This window comes from Lagenorhynchus albirostris, chromosome 9 (genome assembly GCF_949774975.1).
Source record: "Lagenorhynchus albirostris chromosome 9, mLagAlb1.1, whole genome shotgun sequence".
In the NCBI taxonomy this organism is placed as follows: Eukaryota; Metazoa; Chordata; class Mammalia; order Artiodactyla; family Delphinidae; genus Lagenorhynchus; species Lagenorhynchus albirostris.
This window is the reverse complement of record NC_083103.1, coordinates 84,863,821-84,883,971: the sequence shown is the minus strand read 5'-3', so window position 1 is coordinate 84,883,971 and position 20,151 is coordinate 84,863,821. Positions and strand designations below refer to the sequence as shown.

The window sequence follows — 20,151 nt, the reverse complement described above, 5'->3', positions numbered from 1 at the left end:
GTCTATGTATTTTAACATACAAACTGCTGCTTTTTAATATTCATTTTTGGTATAGCTATAATAATTTATAGTAGTCATTTTTATACTCATAACTCGTTTTCTAAAATATATAATCATCATTAAAGTAAATAGTCACATAAATGGAGTAAATAATGAAGAAATCAATATTAATAAGTACCTGGTAAATTATTAACTTGTTTAAATGATAGACTTCTATAGCCATAAATTTTACATGTAAAGTCCATTTAAAATAGGGCTTAGGGGCTTCCCTGGTGGCGCAGTGGTTAAGAGTCCGCCTGCCGATGCAGGGGAAGTGGGTTCGTGCCCCGGTCTGGGAGGATCCCACATGCCGCGGAGCGGCTGGGCCCGTGAGCCATGGCCGCTGAGTCTGCGCGTCCGGAGCCTGTGCTCCGCAACGGGAGAGGCCACAACGGTGAGAGGCCCGCGTAACGCAAAAATAAATAAATAAATAAAATTAAAAATAAAATAATAAAATAAAATAGGGCTTAATGAGATTATTTTAATTTTTAGAGACTTCCCTCTAAATAATTTACTCCCTTATATTGTAAATACATCGCTGTTAATAAAACTCCAACTGCTGCTAACAAGGTTTTGGCTGATGATAGGCTAATAAAATCTGCTTTGTGTAGGAGGTACATGTGTGCCTGTACTTGAGGTGGTGAAAGAAAGTCCACTTACGTTATGGTAAAGCTAGGTGTCAAACTGGAATATCCACATGTCCATAAAAGTAATATACTCCATTGAATACCAGAGGGTTAAAGAGGCCTTTTTGCTAAGAGTTTATTGTTAATAATAGTAATAATGCTTCAGAATAACCCATTTAAATGTACAGTGTAGATATGTAAATATTTTACTTTGAGTCTCTTTGTGACTGGCACTTCTGTGTTTCTGAAACATGTAATAAGCCTTAAGCACTTTTGTTTAAAATGTTGTCAAATAATCCTTTTATGTACTTGTTCTCAAACCTGTTCCCTAGATATGAAATGTGTTACAAGACAAGGTACAAATTTGAAACAATGCCTGTGTTGAAATAAATGATTTAAATAGATGCATTATTTGACTTGGTTTTTATTCCCATCCTCAAATGATTATTTTTAAGTGTGAAAGTTTCAGGAAGAATACAAAAAAGAAAACGGGGGGTGGAGTGTGGTGGACGAAAGTATTCAAATAAATCTTACTGGTGGCTATTGAATAAGATCAGCCATATGAGTGGTTTTAGAAAACAATGACTCCTTCTCTCTTCTCCTTCCATTTGTACCAAAAAGCAACCAACCATAAGTGGAGATCAATGTACTTGGCTGCAAAAGAGAGGAGGAATGAGGAGGGTCTGGCATTTCTCTCTGAGAGTTCTCACACTTATAAAGGAAGAGGAAGCCCCGTGGAGTTGGGCCATCTACCGCCCAGTAGCACTTATGAAAGATAAGCAGACCTGTCCAGTTGAAATGTAAGACATGCAATGTTAATTCCTGCTAAACAAATTAGTAGATTTGTACTAATCTTTTATCTTTTCTAGAAGAGGAACCCAAAGCCATCTCTCTACCAAGGACAGGAGAGTGTCATCATCTTGAATATGAGCAGTATTTTATTCAAAATATTTTTACTGTCCTTTATTAAAATTTAAAATACATTAGATCAGCTAGTATTTTTAGTTGTAGACAATATAATCCTCTCTAGGTGGTTCAAATAGAAAAGGATTTATTAAAGCATATATACTTTGCTCAGAAACACATTGGTAGGGCTCAGGGGATAAACATTACGCTGAAATTCTAGGTCCAATTCCTAAAACCATGCCATAGATTATTGGACTGCCATGGGAGCTTCTGTCCTTGTTATGACCAGGAAGATGCAGAATCAGGATGCTGGCTGAATCATATTTATTTGCCCCAGAAACCACTCCAATAGAAATAAAAAGCACTAATATGCATAGAGTTACACATAATCATTTGTATTGCTACAATGTATTTTGTGGCAAAAACCAGAAACAAAGTGAATACCTAATAAGAAGTGACAATATATTATGAACACCCACATATGTAATATGATGAAACCATTAAAAAAAATAAGGTATAACTATACAAGTTGACTTAGAAGAATTTGCATGAGGTACTATTGACTGAGAAATACAAAATCTCATTTTTGTAAAGCATTAACCAAGAAACCTGCATATGCATGTGTATGTTATGGAGGGCTACATACTAGGCTATTAATGTTGGTTGTTTTGTGGCCAGACTGGGGGAGTGAGGTGGGGATGTATGTTCAAGAACAGCAGAAAAGAGAGAGAAGAGGTAGCCAAGACCCCTCCAAAAAAGAAACTATAAATATATACACACATGGGTATACATAGGTATCTATATGTGTGTGTAATTATGATTGTATTTATGCACTTAGAATATTTTATCAGTGGGTATACAGATAAAAAATGAGAGACAATTTTTTAAAAAGATTTACTATCCAGGAGAATATTTAATAAGTTATTTTCTTTTAGAAAATTAATATTTGTACTACAGTCTGTGAAAAATTGTGGGGGTTTTTTTTCAGTTGTATTGAGATATAATTGAGATACAGCACTGTATAAGTTTAAAGTGTACAGCATAATGACATGACTTACCTATATTGCCAAATGATTGTCACAATAAGTTTAATTAACATTCATCATCGCATACAGATACAAAAAGAACGGGGGTAGAAGAAGAAGAAAATTGTGTTTTTCCTTGTGTTGAGAACTTTTAGGAAACATTGTGTTTTAATAAAATAAATGCTAGCACTAATTTTCCCTCTGAGCCCATGCTTTCTATCCCATCCATCCTTTCCAGATTATGCTGTCATTGCAGTCTAGAGTAAACTCAGAAGTACTTGTAGAAATGTTTTGGAGGTATGCAGTGGTTGTTGATATGATTGTCTTCTCAGTAGACACTTCTTTCTTTTCTTTGGCAATTCCATTCTCCAACTGACACCCCATCACCACCACCACCACCACCACATCTTCACTGTGGAAGAATCAGTGTTCTTACAAGACCCTAAGAGTCTGAGCACAATTGATTGGTTCAGGAATGAGTGCCTGATTCAGACTGGACCAATAAGTAGTGTGTTTTAGGAGGAAATACACCTGTATTCTGATTCTCAATGCAAGTTAATATTTAAACCAGTTGTCTCATAATCTAAAATCCACCCTTGGAACTGTAATGTATGGAAAGGCAGCCACTGAGTTTATATCCCCAGCACCTTGCAGAATGCATGACAAAAAGTGGGTGCTGAATAAATATTACTGAAATAATCAAAAATAAATTTTTATGAGATCTAAGCTTGTCTAAGCCCAAGTAAGGTTTTTATTAATAACATTGAAAATTAGACAATTCTCTAATGTTAAAAGATGAATTTATTATAATGACACAGGGATATCCCAGAAACCAAGGGCAAAGATGCTGCTTATGAACTGTACCAAGCCTCTATAGTGCACTGTATACAAAACCCAGAGAGTTTTCTATATTTCTCCTCCATTTTCAGTTTAAAAGGCAAAAAACATGACGTTTACGTTGCCTCTGTTTAAGAGAATAGTTACAAATTGAAATCTCTTAACCCTGATTTTAAACTCCCAAGGAAAAGATTCCGACTTGGTTCAGTATGAGGCAGGTCCTAAACTATGGACCAATCAACTATGGCCATGGGTTAAGGTCATGTTTCGCAAAGCCTCACTGTTAACTCTGGATTGTGTAGTATATTAAAAAAAAAAAAAAAAAGAGGAACAGTTTCTAGAAAAGGTAGAAAATGATGAACTGAGTGAATAATCAATAGCTGTGAATTTTACATAGCTTTAATGTGAAGACTCCAGGGGCCAGTGCAATTCATAAAAGCATACATATTGAATGTTGACCTTCCAGAGTCACACACAGACTGTAATTCTAGGTGTCTGAGATTGGAACTCAATATATAGATGAATGTGAAAGGGAACAGAAAACTTCTTGAAGTGTGTCATTTATTTCAACTTTTGTGCATGACTTTTCTCCTGCCTGGAATGCCCTTCTCCCCCTCTTCCTGCAGCAAATTTTTATTTGACCTTCATGAGTCAGCATAGATGTCATCTCTTTCAGAAAGCATCTCAGTTCTCCCAAGTTTGGGTTAACTGGGCCTCATCTGATGTACTTATGTTGGTAGAGGCAATCTGCCATGGGCCCTGGACATATCTGAACATTTTTGCTGGGAATGCCAAGAATGTAAGTTCTTGACTATTCTTTACCCATAGTGTAAAGGTACAGGGTGTGTTTGCAGCAAGCATCCTAGAGGGATGAGAAAACATCTCCCCACTGACAAAGAACAGACTTAATTCCCCTTACTCTAAAAATGGTAAGCCCCTGAATTTAGAGTGTATCTCTTGTAATGCAACTCACTTCAGGCATCCAGGACAGGTCTTTTGCATTGTCCCCACAGGACTTTTGTTGGGGGGGAGGTGGGTGGAGAGAGTGTATTCGTTTGCTAGGGCCACCATAACAAAATTCCACAGACTGATTGGCTTAAATGGCAAGATTTATTTTCTCACAGTTCTGGAGGTTAGAAGTCCAAGATCAAATTTGATTTCTCCTGACTCCTCTCTCCTTGGATTGCAGATGGCTACCTTCTCACTGCATCCTCACATGGTCTGTCTCCTGTAACCAAGAACTCCTGGTGTCTCTCTGTGTGCCCAAATTTCCTCTTCTTACTAGGACACCAGTTAGATTGGATTAGGGCCCACCCTAATGACTTGCTTTTGACTTAATCATCTCTTTAAAGGTACTGTCTCCAAATACAGTGATGTTCTGAGGTACTAGTGTTAACACCTCTACATATGAATTATCGAGGAACTCATTTCAGCATATAACAAGAGACATGGGGATCCAACACAAACCAAAACAAGCTCTGGTTACTGCTTTTACAATGAATAATATTGTTCTTTGTCTCTGACCCAGGAGTCTTGTGTCTTTTGACAGCATCCATGAAACAGTAACAGACTAACTTATTAGCTTGTAAATAGGGTAAAATCTCAGACACTATACAGTTCTTGACACCCATGTTTTAGCACCTATAACACTATTTACATTTCCTCTTTGTCTTTCTTCTCCACTAAACCACAGGAGCTGTGAAGTCAAAGTATAATGTGTAAAACATAGTAGGCATGGAATAAATGTTTGTTGAGTGAATGATATTTGATTTATTATAAAGAATCTAGTCAAGGCATTGGTTGATTTGAAGAGATATACCTTTTAAGATATGGATTAGGATGAGAAAGAAAACAGGTTGCTATAGACTCAGTACAGCTAAACAAGTGTTCAGATACAATTATATGGCTTCCTTGATCTGTTCTCAAAAATAGTGTTACCACGTGTTATCTAATTTATTAGGCCATATTTTTTTAACATCTTTATTGGAGGATAATTGCTTTACAATGGTGTTTCTGCTTTATAAAAAAGTGAATCAGGTATACATATACATATATCCCCATATCTCCTCCCTCTTGCACCTCCCTCCCACCCTCCTTATCCCAGCTCTGTAGGTGGTCACAAAGCACCAAGATGATCTACCTGTGCTATGCGGCTGCTTCCCACTAGCTATCTATTTTACATTTGGTAACATATATGTGCCCATTCCACTCTCTCACTTCGTCCCAGCTTACCCTTCCCCCTCTCCATGTCCTCAAGTCCATTCTCTACGTCTGCGTCTTTATTCCTGTCCTGCCGCCAGTTCTTCAGAACCATTTTTTTTTTTAGATTCCATATATATGTGTTAGCATACGGTATTTGTTTTTCTCTGTCTGACTTACTTCACTCTGTATGACAGACTCTAGGTCCATCCACCTCACTACAAATAACTCAATTTCGTTTCTATTTATGGCTGAGTAATATTCCATTGTATATATGTGCCACATCTTCTTTATCCATTCATCTGTTGATGGACACTTAGGTGGCTTCCATACTTGGCTATTGTAAATAGAACTGCAATGAATATTGTGGTACATGGCTCTTTTTGAATTATTATTTTTTCAGGGTATATGCCCAGCGGTGGGATTGCTGGGTCATATGGTACTTCTATTTTTCGTTTTTTAAGGAACCTCTATACTGTTCTCCATAGTGGTTGTTTCAACTTACATTCCCACCAACAGTGCAAGAGGGTTCCCTTTTCTCCACACCCTCTCTAGCATTTATTTTTTGTAGATTTTTTGATGATGGCCATTCTGATTGGTGTGAGGTGATACCTCATTGTGGTTTTGATTTGCATTTCTCTAATGATTTGTGATATTGAGCATCCTTTCATGTGTTTGTTGCCAATCTGTATATCTTCTTTGGAGAAATATCTATTTAGGTCTTCTTCCCATTTTTGGATTGGGTTGCTTGTTTTTTTGATATCGAGCTGCATGAGCTGCTTGTAAATTTTGGAGATTAATCCTTTGTCAGTTGCTTCATTTGCACATATTTTCTCCCATTCTGAGGGTTGTCTTTTCATTTGTTTATGGTTTCCTTTGGTGTGCAAAAGCTTTTAAGTTTCATTAGGTCCCATTTGTTTATTTTTGGTTTTATTTCCATTACTCTAGGAGGTGGGTCAAAAAGGATCTTGCTGTGATTTATGTCAAAGAGTGTTCTTCCTATGTTTTCCTCTAAGAGTTTTATAGTGTCCGGTCTTATATTTAGGTGTCTAATCCATTTTGAGTTTATTTTTTGTGTATAGTGTTAGGGAGTGTTCTAATTTCATCATTTTACATGTAGCTGTCTAGTTTTCCCAGCACCACTTATTGAAGAGGCTGTCTTTTCTCCATTGTATATTCTTCCCTCCTTTATCAAAAATAAGGTGACATATGTGCATGGGTTTATCTCTGGGCTTTCTATCCTGTTCCATTGATCTATATTTCTGTTTTTGTGCCAGTAGCATACTGTCTTGATTACTGTAGCTTTGTAGTACAGGCTGAAGTCAGGAGCCTGATTCCTCCAGCTCCATTTTTCTTTCTCAATATTGCTTTGGCTACTCAGGGTCTTTTGTGTTTCCACACAAATTGTGAAATGTTTTGTTCTAGTTCTGTGAAAAATGCCATTGGTAGTTTGATAGGGATTGCATTGAATCTGTAGATTGCTTTGGGTAGTATAGTCATTTTCATAATGTTGATTCTTCCAATCCAAGAACATGGTATATCTCTCCATCTGTATCATCTTTAATTTCTTTCATCAGTGTCTTATAGTTTTCTGCATACAGGTCTTTTGTCTCCTTAGGTAGGTTTATTGCTGGGTATTTTATTCTTTTTGTTGCAATGGTAAATGGGAGTGTTTCCTTAATTTCTCTTTCAGATTTTTCATCATTAGTATATAGGAATGTAAGAGATTTCTGTGCATTAATTTTGTATCCTGCAACTTTACCAAATTCATTGATTAGCCGCAGTAGTTTTCTGGGAGCATCTTTAGGATTCTTTTTGTATAGTATCATGTCATCTGCAAACAGTGACATCTTTACCTCTTTTCTGATTTGGATTCCTTATATTTCTTCTTCTTCTCTGATTGCTGTGGCTAAAACTTCCAAAACTATGTTGAATAAGAGTGGTGAGAGTGGACAACCTTGTCTTTTTCCTGATCTTAGAGGAAACGGTTTCAGTTTTTCACCATTGAGAACAATGTTGGCTGTAGGTTTGTCATATATGGCCTTTATTATGTTGAGGTAGGTTCCCTCTATGCCTACTTTCTGGAGGATTTTTATCATAAATCGGTGCTGCATTTAGTCAAAAGCTTTTTCTGCATCTATTGAGATGATCATATGGTTTTTCTCCTTCAATTTGTTAATATGGCGTATCACATTGATTGATTTGCGTATATTGAAGAATCCTTGCATTCCTGGGATAAATCCCACTCGATCGTGTTGTATGATCCTTTTAATGTACTGTTGGATTCTGTTTGCTAATATTTTGTTGAGGATTTTTGCATCTATGTTCATCAGTGATATTGGCCTGTAGTTTTCTTTACTTGTGACATTTTTGTCTGGTTTTGGTATCAGGGTGATGGTGGTCTTGTAGAATGAGTTTGGGAGTGTTCCTCCCTCTGCTATATTTTGGAAGAGTGTGAGAAGGATAGGTGTTAGCTCTTCTCTAAATATTTGACAGAATTCCCCTGTGAAGCCATCTGGTCCTGGGTTTTTGTTGGAAGATTTTTAATCACAGTCTCAATTTCAGTGCTTGTGATTGGTCTGTTTATATTTTCTATTTCTTCCTGCTTCAGTCTCAGAATGTTGTGCTTTTCTAAGAATTTGTCCATTTCTTCCAGGTTGTCTATTTTATTGGCATATAGTTGCTTGTAGTAATCTCTCATGATACTTTGTATTTCTACAGTGTCAGCTGTTACTTCTCCTTTTTCATTTCTAATTCTATTGATTTGAGTCTCCTCCCTTTTTTTCTTGATGAGTCTGGCTAATGGTTTATCAATTTTTTTTTTATCCTCTCAAAGAAACAGCTTTTAGTTTTATTGAAATTTGCTATTGTTTCCTTCATTTCTTTTTCATTCATTTCTGCTCTGATCTTTATGATTTCTTTCCTTCTGCTAACTTTGGGGTTTTTTGTTCTTCTTTCTCTAATTGCTTTGGGTGTAAGGTTAGGTTGTTTATTTGAGATGTCTCTTGTTTCTTAAGGTAGGATTGTATTGCTATAAACTTCCTTCTTAGAACTGCTTTTGCTGCAACCCATAGGTTTTGGTCACCGTGTTTTCATTGTCATTTGTTTCTAGGTATTTTCTGATTTCCTCTTTGATTTCTTCAGTGATCTCTTGGCTATTTAGTACTGTATTGTTTAGCCTCCATGTGTTTGTATTTTTTACAGATTTTTTCCTGTAATTGATATCTAGTCTCATAGCGTTGTGGTCAGAAAAGATACTTGATACGATTTCAATTTTCTCTAATTTACCAAGGCTTGATTTGTGACCCAAGATATGATCTATCCTGGAGAATGTTCCATGAGCACTTGAGAAGAAACTGTATTCTGTTGTTTTTGGATGGAATGTTATTAGGCCATATTCTACTATCATCCAGTACCAGCTAAACCTCAGATTATTTCTCTGAATAAAAAATTTAATATTTATTTTGAAAGAATGCAAACACAATGTGTTCCAAACAACCTTTTAAGCGATAGCTAGAGCAGAGCAAATTTTTCAATTTAAAGTATGCAGACACTCCCAGAAAATAAAATTTAGCAGTGAAAGTAATGCCAAGTAATGCTACACTTTAGCCCTGCAATTTATCAGTGCTTTACTATTGGTTTCTGAAAATTTTTCTGAAGTACAAAGAATACTATCTACAAACTCTGCTCAGCATTATTAAAATAGGTCAAGAGAAGTGGGGAAAATATGGTAAAGATTTTGCCCTGGTAAACCTTGGTCATAGCGGGAATGCTGAGCAGCCCAAGGGCCTGATTTTGGTGACTCTGGATTAAGAAACTATCAGGAGGATGCAGTCTCTGTTCCAGAGACTTCCCTGGTGGCGCAGTGGTTAAGAACCCACTGCCGGGCTTCCCTGGTGGCGCAGTGGTTGGGAGTCCGCCTGCCGATGCAGGGGACACGGGTTCGTGCCCCAGTCTGGGAAGATCCCACATGCCGCAGAGCGGCTGGGCCCGTGAGCCATGGCCGCTGAGCCTGCACGTCCAGAGCCTGTGCTCCGCAACGGGAGAGGCCACAACAGTGAGAGGCCCGCGTACCAGAAAAAAAAAAAAAGCGAATCCACTGCCAATGTAGGGGACAAGGGTTCGATCCCTGGTCTGGGAAGATCCCACATGCCATGGAGCAGCTAAGCCTGTGCACCACAACTACTGAGCCTGGGCTCTAGAGCCCGGCAGCAACAACTACTGAGCCTGTGTGCTGCAACTACTGAAGCCTGCGTGCCTGGAGCCCATGCTCCACAACAAGAGAAGTCACTACAATGAGAAGCCCGCACACTGCAACGAAGAGTAGCCCCCGCTCGCCACAACTAGAGAAAGCCTGCGTGCAGCAATGAAGACCCAGCGCAGCCATAAATAAATTTTTAAAAAAGAAAGAAATCCTGTGTCCATACTGGTACGTGAATTTTCCCTGGCTCACCCAGCCCGCGAAGAACTTTTATTTCCTTTGAATAGATTAAAACCATAAACAGATAAAAGAAGGAAAAATAATTAACTAATATAGATAAGATGGTCCGAAAAGAGAGGCGGACAGTGGCTTCCCGCTAATAGGGCCCTTTCCAGTCTCTTCCCAGATCCAACTTTCAGCATCTGAGGAGTAATCAAGACCAATCATTCCTCATCAATTACAGGGGACAGCAGCTTCTGACTTTGAGGTGACGCTCACCCACCAGCCTCAACCGTGACTTCTGCTACTCCAGTGCCCAGCTCCTGGCTCCTGGCTTGAGGCTTGGCCCAAACTCAGTGGATGCTCAGCAAACACTTGTTGAAAGAAGGGAAGTTAGGGTTAGGGGATTAGGGAGAATGGAGAGAGTCACAGTCCAGTGAGGGAGACTGCTGAGCAGAAAACAAACAGGAGATAGGTAATAAAATTTGGTGCTGATGTGAACAAAAGGGCTGGGAGATTTGGCCTTGTAGGGGATCAGGGGAGTGATATTTGCTCAGCGTCTCGTAAACCCAGTGAAATTCCTTGTTTGAAGGCATTTCCCTAAACTCTTCAAAGCTGTTCGCCGCTGGGCCTTTTCTCTGGTCCCCTAGCAATCACCATTTTGTTTGCGTCCTTCAAAAGACGGTTTCCACTAAACAGGTGCCAAACTCCAGCAACCAGAGGTGGGGGCCGGGTGCAGCCTCAAGCACCCTGGTCTCAGTGTCCGCCTCTCGACCCTGGTCCTCAACCCTGCGCGGCTGGGGGTGGGGGGGTGGGGGAAGTGACGAGTCCATCGCGGACCCCCGGCAGCGCCTGACGCTGTCGCCTGTGGCGCGCCCTCGCGTTCCGGCCGGAAGGGGGCCGGAGGCGGGACGGCGGGCGGCGGCGCACAGCCCGCCCCGGGGTGGGCCCAGCTCTGGCCCGCCGCGCTCCCGTCCCCTCCCCGCCGCAGCCGAGCTGGACCGCAGCGGCCTGGAGACCATGCGCCGCCTCCCGCTGGTTCCGCTGCTACCGCTGCAGCTCGCCCTGCTCGTGGCCGCGGGGGCCCCCGAGGCTCCGGTCAGCGCGCCGCAGAGCCTGGTGTGGGGGCCCGGGCTGCGGGCGGGCGTCGTTTTGCCCGTCCGCTATTTCTACCTGCAGGCCGTCAACTCGGAGGGCCAAAACCTCACTCGCTCGCCCCCAGGTAGCGTTCGGCCGCGGGCCTCCCTCGCTCAGCTGCCCGCTCCCCTCCGTCCCCGCCGCGCGTCCCCGCCGCGACCGCGCCTCTCGGGAATCCGCCCGCCACCTGCGTGGCGTCCTTCCCCCGAGTCCGGTCACTTCCTCTTCTCTCCCCGTTCCCTGGACCCGAAGGCGGGAGGCAGTTGCAACAAGAGTCTGCTGAATGAATAAATGAACTCCGAGGGCCCTTCCTTAGTTAACGTGCAAGGACTGACATTCCGAATGGATGGCGCCCAGGGTGTTAATGAATGCAGTGTGAGTCTCAAGTTGGAGATGGTCTTTCCACCCCTGACTAGTTGTCTGATCTGTCACAGCTTGCAGGGAGTGCCTTCACGTGTTGAGTCATCAAGCCCAAGAATCGGATGGGGTTACACTGCTTAGGCCTAATGGGTTTGAAACAGCTCCCTCCTACACAAAGGAAATATCAGAGCAGTAGGCAGAAAGGAGGCAGTTTTGCAGACTAGGTTATTTTCTTAGAGTTTTGAGTTCTTGAAAGCAGATTGCAGGAATTAGCGAAACTCAGAACGCATTAGGTTTTACCTCTACCGAGGGTGGATATCGTCCTGAATCCCTTCTGCCCAATCATCCTCCCACGTTCTCTTTAATATCTTACCTTTGCAACGTCTTACAACTTGTCCCGCTAGTTTCAAGTTGTTGCCAGTCAGGATTTGATAATTTATGTCTAAATTATGTCTTGCTAACTGGCACCCTGTTTTATCAACAAAGAGACAATCAGAATACCCAGTGCCCCTTCCGCTGCCGGTGGAAAACTGAGTACTTTTTTTTTTCAGTTTTAGAAAGACTCTCCTTGGCCCTAAGGATCAGAAAAAAAGATTCTTAAACCCAGATTCAGTCTTTCACCATGAGGTGTATTTTCTTCTTTATAGTTTTCTTTGTTTTCTAAAATTAATTTTATAATGTTATAAATGGGGGAGGACTTTAGAAAGAAGATGGAAAACTAAGGAAAAAATTAATTTATACATGAAAAAGGAAAGTTACATGATCCAAAAGGAAATACTGTTAATCTTACTTTTAATGAAAGAACTATAAATTCAAATAAAATTCCATTTTTTTAATCTAAAAATAATGGCAAAAAAATTTTAAGTGGTAATACTCAAAGCTGCTAATGAGATACTCTCAGACAATGACCTACATCCTCCGCTGGTGGGAGCACAATTGGTCAAATGGTTCTGGAAAGTAATTTTCCCAACATATGAAGAGTCTTAAACATTTACAAATCTAATGTGCAAAAATGAGTTTCAACAGTTAGAAAATGTAATTTTTAAAAAATATATCATTTATGAAAAATGTCCATGCCCTTTTGAAACTGATAGGTGTCGTTTCAGGGGGCTCCAAGGAGGCTGGTCCTTTATGTCTCAACACAGAAAGAATTCAGCAAAGGCAAAGTGATAGATAAGAAGTGATTAATTAGAATAGAACACTTGTGAGGCTTACAAGTGGGCAGGCAAGTTGCTCTCCCCTAAGTGCTTAATGGGTTACAGTTTTATAATCAAAGGAAGACAGGGGACGGGGAGAAGACCTTCTTTGTCTCTCTTGGGTAGATGTCACATTTCCATAAATGATTGTTTTTTTGTGTGTGCACAGAGCATGTGCTGGGGGTCATTAACTTGATGACACCACTAGGCAGGTTGTAGGCCTTATTCTCCACTATTGTTTTATTGTTTTTAGGGCATCAGGCAAAAAGCATGTTTTGGGGGTCATTAACTTACTGAGCTCACTAGACAGGATGTAGGTCTCATGCTACTATTGTTTTATTGTTTTGGGGCATGTCCCGTGCTTCTGTTGCATGATTTTGTAGCTAATCAAGTTAGCTTGATTTTGTTGTTAAGCAAGCCAATCTGGCTTTGATGCTAAGCAACTTGTTCTGCTTTATGAGTCAAGCAAGCCCACATTGTTTCAGGATTTTCCCATTACTTTCTTGAGTGATCATTAATCTTACTGTGGTCTCCCAAAGCCCCCTAAATTTCCCTATCTACAATTCCCTAATGGGGTTTCTATGCTAACTATTTGACTATCCTACTCAATCCCTTGTGACCTTGAATGAGGAAAAAAACCAATTTATATCTTTATTTTCACTAATGTCTGACTTAGATTATTTCCTTCTATTATGAATGTAGGCAGAACCTGTTGCCACTGTTATATTCCCAGCATCTAACATAATACCCGGCAAAGTTGCTCAGTAACTATTGTAGAAGAAAAGAAAGAAGGGGTGGAGAGAGGGTGGTTGGAGTATGTCAGGATGGCAGGATACAAGTACTCATTTTCTCCTCAGTCATCCTCTACCTTCATCAGTAATGATATCTTCATAAACTTATCTTACCTCCTAGTTGTGTAGCACTTCAGTGTTTTGAACTGTGCCGTGTTTAATTTGCTCTCCTTAAGCATCCTGTGAGGTAGGAAGGGTAGATACTATTCTCTTCACTTTTTCTATAAGAAACCAGGTTAGTGAAAATAAATGTCTTTCCTGTGGTCCTACAGTGGATAAGGATCAGAGTCAAAACCAGATACCCAACCCTTTCAATATCTAGTTCAATGGTCTTTCCCTTTTATCAAATCACTGGTAATATGATCACTGTGAACCAGTTTTCACTAAGATCCTATAGAGTATGCATGGTAAGCAGGCAGCCAGACATTTGGGAGGATTTCCATTTAGCCTCAAGGTGTAACAAGTTGGCCTTCAGGGACTCTGTTCCCTTGGCCAGATGGAGTCAACACTTTTGTTGCAGCTGTAGAGAGCCTTAATAAAATTCCTAAACAACAAGGGAGGTGCTGACTCCATTGTACCAGGAATGTCAGAGGTTATTTCTCCAACTATGAATTTTGGGAACCTGTATGTTAACGTTACACAATGTGACAAGTTGGATTCAGAATGGGCTTTGAAAGAAGAAAGATTCAAGCTGTGTGCAAATTTTGGCTCTGCTACTCATAGGTATGAGACCTTGGGCAAGGTATATACTTAAATTCTTCAAGGGAGCCTTGGCTTCCTGATCTGTAAAATGGGGTGGCAAATACCTTCCTCACAAGTTCTTGGAGGAAATAAATAAGAAAATGCATATGAAAATTTCAAGCTCAGGGACTGGCCCAGTCCCCCTGGCTAAGTAAGTGAATTTTTAAAAAATGTGTTCTTTCCATATCAAAAGTCTGCAAAATTTCTGATTCTAATGATGTAAGGCTTTGATACTGCCAACCTCCTTTTGTCTCCTTTAGTCACTGCATTCTCATTCAATTAGCTATCTTTCCTAAACAAGTGTGGATCTGTGGAATAGAAAAGCTCAAGCTGAGCTTGATTCTGTTCCATTATATTAGCCCCCAGGGCAAATGAGAATTCACGTACCTTCTATCTGAAGCAATTTGAAATGGCATTCTTCTCATTTTCTCTTTTATGATGTTGGAATTGCTTATTTCTATTTTAGTGTGATCAATTTAAAAATAATGAAGTGTTTTGGAGATAGTTTTCTTTTGTAAATCCAGCTCCTTCCAAAATATCACATAGTCATTAATATGCTTGTCTTATATCTGTTTTGTTTATTTAAAAATCATAAACTTATGGAGAATAGCACTATTTGATAGGAGATAAGAAGACTTTTCTGTCCTGTTTCCAGTCTGGGGAGAGAATGGTGGCTTTTTAGTCTCCAGGCTCTGCCTTCCTGATTTTCAGTCTACCATACCACATTGCCTTTCTGAAACTTAAGCGGGAAATAACGTAAAGCAATAACTTACATGTTTCATTAAGCATTTCAGGTAATTGGCCAACATTTATAATAATTTCACATTAAGTTATTACTCTTTTTTTAATAAATCCCTTACATTTATCTGTTATAGTTCATTTTTTTTAGCAGATGTCTTTCATAATTTTATCACACTTCTTTCAAGAATCCTAAAATGCATGTGTTTGGTACTTAATTATGTAGTAGCAATATGTCAGATACTACATTACTATTACTAAATTGAAGAGACTGAGAAACATTTTTTTCTGACCCACAAGAAAAAATGATACCCTTGAAGATCAAAAAAAGTAGAAACATCACTCACTAGATTTAGAAACTAAGAATAGGAGGAACAAACTTTTTTCTTTAGTAATTTCAAAAATATATGTTAAATATGCTTAATACAATAAAATTAAAAAATAAAGCAACTATATTCCGATAAAAATTAATTTTAAAAAACAAAAAATATGCTTAATATTTGAATATTATGAAATATGATAGTGTGAGATGAAAGACTGATCACAAATTATTGTGTACTAGGACTGTGTATTTCAGAGGATTCACCACTTTTTTTTTAACAATTCCTTTGATAGGTGATTAACTGTGGTTAAGACATTAACTGATCTTTATTCTTAAAGCTCCTGAGGATCAGATCTGTACTGAGTGCAGGTATGTCCACTGTACTCTCTGAAGAAAAAAGTCCCAACATTTATTCCTGCAACAATATTGTTTCAAAGCCTGAAAAGTCAGCTAATATACTGCAAAAAGAGAAGGGAAAGTTTGCTAAGTAGGTATTGTCTATCCTGGAAAAGAAAACCCACAGAATTCTGGGTTTGAAAAGGTTGTTAGATCATCCTAGTAGATCATCCTAGTATAACTGTTTCATTTCAACTTGAGGAAACAAATTTAGAGAAGTAAACTCTAGTATTTACAAAGGTATGTGAGTTTGTGTGTACGTATGAGTGTGTTGCATTTGTGCAGAGTCTAGTAACTAGCTATAATCTCTCTCTACTTAAGGAAATGGGCTTGGAAGTATAGCTTGAAATTTGGGTTAATAAAAAGGAGATTTCTTCAGAATTGAGGTTTATTAGGTATTAAAATGGTTTACAAAGAAAGCTTGTGCATACTTTATAAGGAGTAAGTTAGATTGCCTTAGAGCTATGTCATCCTAAAAGTTTATGGATTTTTAACTACCTGGGCTTTTAAACCTACACAAAGGAGAAAAGATCAAATAGGCAAAAAATTAATCTCTTCCTTGTTTTTTTAAGAATTATTTTATTCAATGATTTTGTTCACTCAATCAATCTTATTGAATGACTAAGGAATCAAATGTTGAATCAGATCCTTGGTTTTGAGACATAAATCAAACGTAGTTCCTGGCCTCAAGGATCTTCCAAACTAAAATAATTTTGTTTACCATTGATAGTACTGAAAAAATAACTTCTGCATAAAGACACTTACCCAATAATTAGTAAAACAAAATAATCATGAAATAGTAGAATTACTTATATATTTTTTTTCTTTCAGGCCAAACACTATTCAAAGTAGTAATCAAATCTCTCTCACCTAAAGAGTTAGTTCGGATTCACATCCCTAAACCTTTGGACAGGAATGATGGGACATTTTTGATGCGATATAGGATGTATGAAACTGTCAGTGAAGGGCTGAAGATAGAGGTCCTTTATGGTGATGAACATGTCGCTCAGTCTCCTTATATTTTGAAAGGTAAGTAATTATTACATAAACCAGAGCCAGCCTTATGAGTAGACTCCATGGCTTTCAGAATGCGTTATGATGACCTTAAAGTATGTGCAACAGGGTAAACATTATATATGTATCTTCTGGAGCTCAATTTAACTAGATATTTTAAGGGAGAGACAAACTAAGTAATTTAAAGCAATTTAAATGACAAGCAAAAAAATCTTGTGTGTTTACCGGGGTAGTTACCATTTTTAGTACTCTTCATTCTTTTGCATACATACATATTTTCATCTAGTACCATTTGCCTTCTACCTGAAGGATTCCCATTAGCTTTTCTTTTAATGTGAGAACGCTGATGATTAGTTTTTCTAGCTTTTGGATATCTGAAAAAGTCTTTATTTTGCCTTTATTTTTGAAAGACAGATGTCTTTCAAAAATTATAGGTTGACAGTTTTTTTTTTCTTTTAGTACTTGAAATATACTGTTCCACTGTCTTCTCAATTGCATTATTTCCCATGATAAATCTTCCATCATCTATATCTTTGATCCTCTGCTAAAGGTTTTCTCTTTATCAGTTTTTTTTGAGCAATTTGATTATTATGTGCTTTGGTGTAGGTTTCTTCATGTTTCTTGTGCTTAGGGTTTGTGGATCTTTGGGTTTATAGCTTTCATTAAATCCAGAAAAAATTTGGCCATTATTTCTTCAAATATTTTTTCTGTTCTACCCCAGCTCCCCTCCAAGAATTCTAATTACCCATACATTAAACTTGAAATTATCCGATGATTCAATTATGCTCTTTTCATTTAAAAATATGTTTTTTCTCCATTTCGTTTTGTATAGTTTCTATTGCTATATCTTTAAGTTCACTAATCTTTTCTTCTATAGCGCCCAATTTGTCATTAATTCCATCCAGTGTATTCTTCATTGCCTGATGCTTTCTCATCTTCTTGAGCTTTTCTCTAGGATGCAGTTAAGTTATTTGGAATTAGTTTGATGCTTCAAATTTTCTTTTACAATTTATTAGGCATGCCTAGAGCCATGTTTAGTCTAGGGCTAATTATTCCTTACTACTCAGGCAATACATCTCTGCATACTCTATCCAACCTCTGTGAATTAGAATGCTTTCCAGTCTGGCTTGTATGAATAGGCACTATTCCCAGCCCTGTATGAACAATGGGTATTGTTGCCTCTAATCCTTATGGATGGTCCTTTCTCTGCCTTGGATAGTTTCCTCAAACATATATATTGGTCAGTATGCCTTAAATATTTGAAGGGAACCTGTACAGATCTCTGGAGTCCTCTCTGTGCAGTGAGTATGTCCTACAACTTTTAGCTGCCTTGATCTCACTGGACTTTCAGCTCTTGTCTCCTCAGCTCAGTGAGACTGCTGGGGTCTACCTGGATTCCTCCTCCACGTTCCACAACCTAGAAACTCCCTTAGGCAGTAAGCTTTAGGAACTGTAGGGTTTACCTCATTTGTTTCTCATCTCTCAAACTCATTGTCCATTGCCTGATGTCCAATGTCTTAAAAAAAAATGTTATTTCATATATTTTATCTGTTTTTTGGTAGTTTCAGGTAGGAGGGTAAATTGGTCCCTATTACTTGTCTGAAGTAGAAATTCTCATGAAAATTGAATAACTTTAAAAAATTATTTTTATATTAAAATAAATATGGATATATTTTGAAATAATATATAAATTCTGCATAAATTCTTTTTTAAATGAGTCTTCAGAATAGTTTTATACTTATGTCTGGCCACTTTAAAATTACACTGCAAGATGCCCTTAGGTTTCATATTTCCTCTTTGAGATGTGCTGATGGAGGTAGTTTTAGGGACTCAGAGGAAGAGACCTCATCTTGTCTTAAAAAATCACCACCCCTACTACATTATCATGCCTGAAAAGTAATACATTCTCTTTTTCCTTGTTAAAAAGTAAGTTGTTTTATGCTCATCAGCCATTTATAACTCATTAGAAATAAATTTTTCAATAAATTGACTGAGAGTAGGTTATATTGGGAGAGAGCATATGCTATACTAGTTTATCTAGGGTGGGATGAAAGGGGGATAGAAGGTGAGAGCACAAGACTCTGACATTACTACTTTTACCACTGATTTGTTTAGGGCAGATTATCCCTGTCTGGATAATCTTAGAATTTACCAAGAAGTCATCCCATGCTCACAGCAGGGGCAGAAACAACTTCCTGTGTTGCAGTGCATGTTAATGAAACTTGGCATTGTATGTGTTTTGCTTTCCTTAGGACCAGTGTACCATGAGTACTGTGAGTGTCCAGAAGAGGATCCTCAGGCCTGGCAGAAAACTCTGTCTTGTCCAGCCAAGGAGCCACAGATTGCAAAAGATTTTTCTTCTTTTCCCAGCATCAATCTCCAGCAGATGCTAAACGAAGTTCCAAAAAGGTTTGGGGATGAGAGGGGTGCTATTGTTCATTACACGATTCTCAGTAACCTAATCTACCGGAGATCTTTAGGGAAATACACAGACTTCAAAATGTTCTCAGATGAGATTTTGCTGTCACTGGCAAGAAAGGTATGAGAATGAATTCATTGATTCTAAAAATAGTTTAATTATTTATTTGTAACCTTTAATTCTTAGAATAATAATGGTAAAGAATGGAAATGGATTCCAGGCTTGAAAATGTGCATCTGTCTGCCACCTGAGTACTCATAAGTTCTTCACCTTTATGGATATCTCTTTCCTTTAATATTTAAGTTAAATGGCTTGAGCCCCCATCCCAGGTAAGTAGGCCATATAGTGCTCTCCCAAGGTTTCTGTGAACTCCCAGACATTTACAGCTGCAAGGTGACTTCTTCAAGTTCCCCAATCCTGCTGAATACTCCTTCCATTCAGATTTCACTTTCTTCTTGTCACCTCAGAATAAGTTGAACTGAGGACACATTTTCCTTGTTTTATCCTAAGTGCATACATTTTCCTTGTTTTATCCTAAGTGCATTGCACACTTCATTGAATGTTGGGGTAACTGAGAGAGGTTATTTTGTGCCAATGCAGAGTAAACAAAACAAAACAAAAATCCTAACATTTAAAAATAGACATCCCTGTGTTAATCAGACTCTCAGTCATCCTTGCCTCTGGGAATTTCTCACTGGCTGTCCTTGATTTTCAAGTCTTGGCTTCTTACTAAATATGACTGGGGCTTCTGTCTTTCAAAAGACTTCTCCACATCCCCAGCAACTCCTCCCCCAATCCCTCTATTCAGCCCCTGTTTCCACATTTGCCAAATTCCTATAAATTCCTCTTAAGCAGAGCAATTCAAACCGCCTTTTGTTCTTTCTTGTTCCTGATTATGCAGAGTAAAAGATGAGGATGGGCATTTTTTACCTTTTTCACCCAGAAAGACCATCAAGGTAGTTTTCTAAATCAAAAGCCAGCTTTC

The 20,151-nt window shown here is 38.6% G+C and overlaps 1 protein-coding gene across 4 annotated transcripts in view; it reads left to right on the top strand.

The window, feature by feature from the left end:
- The window catches only part of POGLUT3 (protein O-glucosyltransferase 3), a 56,113-nt gene that overhangs the window by 25,309 nt on the left and 10,653 nt on the right, over positions 1–20,151 (top strand). For 2 of the 4 annotated variants that reach the window (XM_060160340.1, XM_060160339.1), the window contains exons 2-4: positions 1,287–1,465; positions 16,565–16,762; positions 19,000–19,286. In XM_060160340.1, coding sequence (XP_060016323.1) covers positions 16,666–16,762; positions 19,000–19,286 — 384 coding nt within the window. In that variant the 5' untranslated portion in view covers positions 1,287–1,465; positions 16,565–16,665. Of the gene's footprint in view, positions 1–1,286; positions 1,466–11,036; positions 11,275–16,564; positions 16,763–18,999; positions 19,287–20,151 lie in introns of those variants that run through there. The other 2 variants (XM_060160336.1, XM_060160337.1) reach the window with 2 other exon arrangements.